We start from the raw sequence: 7240 nt of genomic DNA, 5'->3' as shown, positions 1-7240 counted from the left end.
ACAAGACAACATGTCTTTTTATACGCACGTTATCGAAATCATCGCTTTATCATTAATCCGGCTTGGTCCACTAATTATTATAATCAGTTACCAGTCTATTCGAGTCTTTAGATACAGTTGATTAAGCTTTTTAATGTATTAACTTAGGAGGTGTAATTGGTGACAAGACAGCGAAGTTCAAATCACTAACTGGTCAAAATAATCTGTTGAATAATGATTGTACTACTAGAAGACTAGAATAAAATATTGATTTATCTTCCTTTTCAAAAGTACTTTAGACTACTATTTTAACTGTCCATATTATTTATTTTTAAACAAATTATGAACCAAAACAGGGGCATAAATAGGTAGTTACATTCCTTGAAACTATATTACAAATTACATATTAAAATATATACATGAGTTGCACGTTGTAACAGTGTTTCTAGCAAACGCGAACTTGTGTACTAAAATTGTTGGGTAAGCACAGTATTTGTATCAAATATATAAACAAAAAAGTCTTTACGTATTAAACTGGCTGTGATACGTTATATATGCTGATGTCTCGGATTATTTTACCTAACACATCATGCAAGCCTAGTCTTGTGATATCCGAAATGCATTTTGAACGAAGGACAGTGCGTATGTGTTAGGAGCGTGATTTGATGCTGTTTTGCCATCATGTGTTCGGGATAGCTATATTGGTATCCGGAACGTGTTGCTAAGCGAAGGGTTTGCCATAATTCCCTGGACATACCATACATCTAATTTTTTTCCGCGCACCACCACTATGTGGAACTAGCTGTCCTTCAAGAAAAGAACGTACAAATTTGTAAAAGGCTGGCAACGCATTAAGAGTGTCCATGGGCGGCGGTATCACTTAACATCGTTTGCCTCTTTTTCTATAAAAAAAGAATAGTAATAATGGGACAATGAGCAAAATTGTTTTATTATTATTAAAGCTTTTAATTATTCCATACAACAATTCCTTAGTTAACATTTCTTACTTTTGGAGTAAAAGTTGTAAAAATATTAAGTTAGATTTATTGTTTCATTTTAGTGGTCTAGATTTGCATCTTTAAGGGTAAAAGCATCCTCCATATTTTGTGAATTTTCATCCAGTTTTCCCCCGCTACTTCTATAACCTCATATGGTAATCTTTTCTTTTGTCGTCTTATATGTAGATCACTTTCCAGTAGATCTAGTCCATTATGTTATTTCAAGGCTCCATCTTTTATCCCACGCTCTAGAAATACGAATCTTGCTAATGATAAATGCCATTTACGAATTTGACCATCCTCGATAATAAATCAACCCAATCGTCAACCTGAAAATCGTTTAGATTGCAAACTATTTGGGAACCAAATTAAATACTTCACTCAACATATACAATAAAGGCATTTAAATTGCAATTGAATTGCGTGCAGACGCCTGATAGCTTTCAAACATCAAATGTGACGGAAACAAAGCTTAAATGTTGCCTGTACCGTGGTTATCTATACCCATTTGTGGAAATGGGGCAAATGGACTATTTATATTAATCCATTATAGTGATCTTTAATTTAACCTTATAAGATTGTTGTACATACATTCTGAGAAATAAATTTAAAAATAATAGAGTATAGTAAAGTATCGCTACGTAGACAGATAAAAATTTAAAACTATAACTATTTTGTGTTTCAACTCTTTCCTAATCTTCTAGTTTTCTTTGTGTCCGTAATAATAGAAATTTAGATCTCTTTTAGTTCCAATTTTGTAAAATATTTACTTAATCCTAAATTTAATAAAAAGTTTTTACTCCATTATGTATCTGTGTTTTTCGAAGAATTCATACGTACGTCTTTTATAATCGCCAAATGATTAGATTAAAAAAAACGCAAATTATTAAAAAGCAGGGTTTTTATTTGATATCTTAAACACGAGCTCGATTCCAAGCAAGGTATGTGAAGTGAAGCGGACAAAACCAGCTCGTAATCAATCTTAAGTGTCGTAAGCATTAGATACCAAGCTTATAGGATAAAATTATATTATCATAGCAAGCAAGCAATGGATGAAGTTGTCGAAACAAAAATGATTGGAATAAGCTGAATGAAGCTTATACCCGAGATAGGGTTACAATTTACATCCCTACACTAAAAACTCAACCAAACAGTGAACTTTATAATACTATAACTTTGTATCTGACCCGCTTTTTTTGCCTATATATTCGCCGTTTACCGCTTGTTCGACCGGGCCATTTCGTCACTTCGAACCATTGTCCACCTATTGTCTAGATATTATGCCAAGTGACCTGCCCATGACCATCTTAGTTTTAGAGCATGGCGAAGTGCATTGTTTTCTGCAACTTCGGACTTAATACACTTTATAAATTAAGTGTTCGTTAAGTTGTAATTAATTAAGCTTCTTTTCATAGATTTTTGGCATGTTTCTAGTTTAGATTTTGGTCTTGAGCGAATATTTTCTTGGAATTTATGGAGATTTACTCTTTACGATTTCTTTAAGAGACCAAAATTTTTTCGTCTGCATTGCTATGTCTATCAACTTTCTCTCCTATATTTGTGTCACAAAACGAAATTTGTTTCTTCAAATAACTGCTTATTCTAATTTCCAGTTAAGATGTATTTTGATGAGTATGCCGTTGGTCTCTAGTTACGTTTCATTGTTGTTTATTAATAGTCCTACTTTTTCAATTCTATACTCATTATAATTTGTCTGCAAATCTCAAGTGATTTAATTTTCCAGGTCTAATAAATAAAATAATACATCTAGAGTACAGATATAAACTTGATTTCAATCTCTGAGCTTCTCCTCCGCAATTTAACTCTTCTGGTGCTGCCTTGGTAAACGTTTTTGACGATTTCTATATAACTACTTATCATATGCTGTCGAAAGCTTTCCCATAATCAATTAATGCTACGAACTAACGTTTTTTTTATTCATTGTATGTTTTTCTCTATGATTTAGGTGAGATCACACAAAAGATCAACTACATGAACTGTTGTGGAATAAACCATGCATTAAAAGTTCTCAGTATTTACCCTTCTAGCAATGTCAAAGAAAACAGTTTGTACATGCTTGATAGCAGACAGTAGTTTTAACGTAGGAATCGACGTCAATACAAACAATCATTATTCATCGCCTAATCTTTCATAAAGTTCTGTGGCTCCATTTATTGTTCCTTGTATTGCTTGTCTCATTTTTTATTATTTTCAGGTTTGTAGGAATGTTCTAGATAACTACAGTCTCAGTTTTTAGCGAACTCGATATAGATGTGAAGGACTTTGCCTTCTTTCCCGTACTAATTTTCTATTTCTTATACATTTATTTGATGTAACTATATCTGCCTTGGTTTATTTTTTATTTTTTTAAGAATAATTCTTTCTTTACGCTTAATGTTCTTTTAAAAATGCACCTTCTATAACTCAGACTCTGACAAGTGAAATTAAAATAATATTACATTCATGATCTAGTAGCTCTGCTAGAAGTTTAAAAGTAACTAAGATAATAAAAAAATATATCGTATTTTTATTTATGTATGTACACACTATCAAAGAAGGCTTATATAAATTCTCTATAGCCATCGAGATAGATAGTTTAATATTATTTACGTTAAAATTAAAAAGCGATAACCCCATTAATCATTTTATTATAATAATAGGGACGAACTACTTTCGTAGTACATAGTTCCATGGACACAATTGCATATAAATGCAGATTTACTTATAAAAACGACTAGGTAATTTATAAACGAGCTCTGATCCATTGGAGGAATGAAGTGACACGAGCAAATCCAGCTGGCAAACCAGCTTGACAACCGCGTTGTGATGTGAATGATGTTACACCAATCTGCAAGGGAATAATAATATGTAACCTTCGACGATAGTAGATTGATTGTGTGCGTTTGATCGGTAAGCTTAACCCGCTTATCAAGCTGGAAGTTAATCGCAAAGAAATTTAAAATAAATGTTTTTTGTAGCCTGTTTATCGCGGAAGGTAATGTAACAGTACAACAGAAATGACGCGGGTGAACCGCCGGCAGCAAGTCAATTTATATTTATATACTAAATATGTTTGTAGAACAGCTTTTAATTTTTGTTTCTGGCTCTAGCTGGCCACATAAGTTAACCAAACAGAACTGCGATTTATGAAAAAAATAAAAAAGGATACTCACCAAGTATCGCACGTTTTGGAAAGCGAAGTCAAGAGGACCTCCTGAATCGCCTTGGCAGGTACCAATGCGGCCTTGTGTGTCAGTGCAGAGGGTAGAGTCGATGATAGTACTGGGACCATAAATGTCAGTGCATACAAAGTTTTCAATCACGATTAATGACACTTGGTGTAACACGTCGTTGTTGTTGGAGTCACCTGAAAAAATAACCATTGTCAATATATTATAGTGATAAAGGGTGCGCTAACGAACGAACATATGTATTAAACATAATTCATAATGAAAAACGTATTCAAAATGGTAAAACAAAATTGATAATGTCTTGTCAACCTTTATAGGGACAACATAAGAAAATATTCTAATTCATTAGTAAAAATGTTAAAATCAAATTATTTCTTACCGTCTCGCAGTCTTCCGTAGCCCACAGCCGTAGCACGGTTACCAACGTATGTCAAGTATTCCAAAAGGCCGGAAGGAAGAGCAATAGCATTTATGTTGTCTGTAATTAGAATTATGCTGTACCTATCAGGTAATACGTAAATAACTTCTTAAGGTCTGTCTGTCTAAGATTATTCCGTAAAATAATACAGTTTATAAGGAAACTCTAAGAAACTCCTAATGAGTACTAAAGAAATTAGGTGCGTTGTTATTAGATCTTAAAAAGAATGAAAAATGTTATACTGACTGTTATAATTAACACGGTTAATTGTAATTATGGCGATGTCATTGTTCAAATTTCTCGTGTTATAATTGCCGTGCAGTTGAACGTTGGTAGTCGTGATCCTGGTGCCGCCAGAGAAGAGTCGAAGGGATCCCAGCACTACTATCATGGATTGGCCTTGGAAATTGGTTGTTGTCCAACAATGGGCAGCAGTTATTAGCTTTGTGTTTGATAGAAGAGAAGAGCCACACATAGAAGTTCCTCCCTGTCTTAGAGATATAAGCAGACCAGCCTGAAAAAGTCAAAATAAACATTGTCAATTACCAAAAACTCTGTGCTCTAAAATGTAACATAACGTTTTTATAAAGTTTAGTAAAATTGTGAATGCAACCTTTACATTGACCTAATCCATGTTGGGATAATATGTACTCACACACTCGTGGTGAGCAAGACATGCAAGACATGTAAGGCGTCATGCCAGAGATACTCTTTTAGAAAGGTGGTTGGACGCTAAGCCTCGAGCTGGTGCATTGACATTAGGGCTTATTTGCGCAGTCTTGAAAGACTGGGTGAATAGACGGTGCGATGCTGTGAAGTTTCGGCTTTCTTCTTTCAGGTATTGTCTGGGCATGGAAGCTTTGGGCGGTATCTGCATAAGGTGCCTAGAAGGGCGGATGCACCATCCGTTGTGCCACCACTGTGGCGCTCCAAATGACACGGCGGAGCATACTGTGGCTGTGTCACCTGGACAAGGGAGCGTCATGACCTGTTATCGGTCATAGGGGCGGACCTCACTTTACCTGGTATTATATTAGCTATGCTAGGAAGTGAGGAAGCCTGGAGTGCAAGGGTCTCCGTCTGTGAGCATGTAATGCTGCGGAAGGGGGTTGCTGAGCGATTGCGGGAAAGGTGACCGTAGACTGATCGATGGTTCAAGGCTGGGGTCTCGACCGAGAGTGGGTGAGTGAGAGCTCTGTATGTCGAATATAAGCCCATCTTAAGGGCGTGTGAAGGGCTGAGGAGTTTTTAGTGGGTCGGGTCTCGCTACCCCTCTGAATAGCAGAGGGATTTGAATGTAGACCCACCCCCACAGTCCCCGCGTCAAGCTCAACGTCCTTGGCACGGCCTTGCGTAAGCGAATTTTCACCTCATTAAAAAATAATGTACTTACAATATGAGGGTGCGCGCCAAGCCGAGCTGGTGTTCCACCCACGATTCTTGCGCCGTCGAAGTCAGCAGCCGCTTCAGCGTTGCGTAGGTACGTGGCCATGGGGATACCCTGCTGGCCATGGTAGTCTACCTCTATGGGCTCGTAAGCCCGAGGAAAACTTAACGCACATCCTACCAAACTCAAAATTACGAATAACTTCATTTTGTATACCAACTGAATAGACAACATGACTTTATATACACACGTTATCGACATCATCGGTTTATCATTCTATTAATCGGACTAGATCTACTTATTACTATAATAATCAATTATCTGACTTTTCTAGTCTTTAGGTACCAATAGTTTTTTTAATATATTAAGTTTGAAAATGGTGATATGAGAGGTAATTTCGAAAGATTTATTATTTTTTAAATAGTAGAGTATCAAGTCACCCCACAACATAAGGAAACCCATAGGGTGAGGGCACCCAAACGTTTCTACGAATAGCATGTTTTTTGTATTTTTTAAATAAAAATGTGATAATTATGACCAGGCGGATCATGTGTTCAATATTCGTGACAGAGGGACACGCCGTTATCAAAATATTTTTGTCTAAGCGATTAGATTTTTGAGGCGGAAGCTTTGCGGAAGCGGAAGTTAAATTTTAATTCTTACAACATTAAAATGATATAAAATCTTATCTTAGGGCCTTAATTGAATTCAGTTTAATACTTTAGATAAATGATGATTAACTTGGGTAAGGCTAGGTTTTTTCACGACTTGGGTTGGATTAATTTTTTACCGTAATTGTAAAACAAATACTTATTTTCAATTGGCTGTAATTGCTACTGTCTTAAAAGTGTTTTAATATAATAGTTCTAAGTGAAATACATTTGAATATAAACTCATTAAATGCATTCCCTGTGCATTTATCTAGAAAATATTCATGCTTAAATGATAGAAGAATTGAAGAATCGACTTTGGCTAAATAGTTGTCGTGACCACGATATTAAATAAATATATTTACAAAGTGTTAATTTACATATGTAAACTCGCTCCTGTTAAACGAACACAATATTAAAAGATACATATGGATAAGTTATGGCTAGTTTTTTTCGAAGAACCTGAATAATTTGTAAAATATGGTTCGTCCTATCTTAAAAATGATTTCAAATTTTTGGGAGCCCATAACTATAGCTTACGCTCTTCCGAAAACTATACCCTTGAAACCCCATCTCATAATTCCACCTTTCTTGGCGATTCCTTTAAGGTCTCTGCA

General features: G+C 35.4%; 1 protein-coding gene across 1 annotated transcript; it reads right to left on the bottom strand.

Moving 5' to 3' along the window:
• Positions 1–3605: 3605 nt before the first annotated feature.
• On the bottom strand, positions 3606–6195 carry LOC123713427 (collagenase-like). The gene is made up of 5 exons (XM_045667085.1): positions 5980–6195; positions 4833–5100; positions 4548–4646; positions 4151–4344; positions 3606–3825 (listed from the first exon to the last, which is right to left on the bottom strand). The coding sequence occupies exons 1-5, from the start codon at positions 6178–6180 to the stop codon at positions 3721–3723; spliced, it is 867 nt and encodes a 288-aa protein (XP_045523041.1). The 5' UTR covers positions 6181–6195; the 3' UTR covers positions 3606–3720.
• Between the last annotated feature and the right edge of the window lie 1045 nt (positions 6196–7240).

The sequence above is a fragment of the Pieris brassicae genome, chromosome 8 (genome assembly GCF_905147105.1).
Source record: "Pieris brassicae chromosome 8, ilPieBrab1.1, whole genome shotgun sequence".
Classification (NCBI taxonomy): Eukaryota; Metazoa; Arthropoda; class Insecta; order Lepidoptera; family Pieridae; genus Pieris; species Pieris brassicae.
The sequence above is the reverse complement of the archived record's forward strand: the minus strand, read 5'-3'. Positions and strand labels throughout refer to the sequence as shown.

Coding starts and splice junctions, on each gene's coding strand:
- LOC123713427 (XM_045667085.1), bottom strand. CDS start 6,180: ATGAAGTTATTCGTAATTTTGAGTTTGGTAGGATGTGCGTTAAGTTTT. Junction 5,101..5,979: donor TTGGCGCGCACCCTCATATT/GTAAGTACATTA, acceptor TGACTTTTTCAG/GCTGGTCTGCTTATATCTCT. Junction 3,826..4,150: donor TCCAAAACGTGCGATACTTG/GTGAGTATCCTT, acceptor ATTCCCTTGCAG/ATTGGTGTAACATCATTCAC.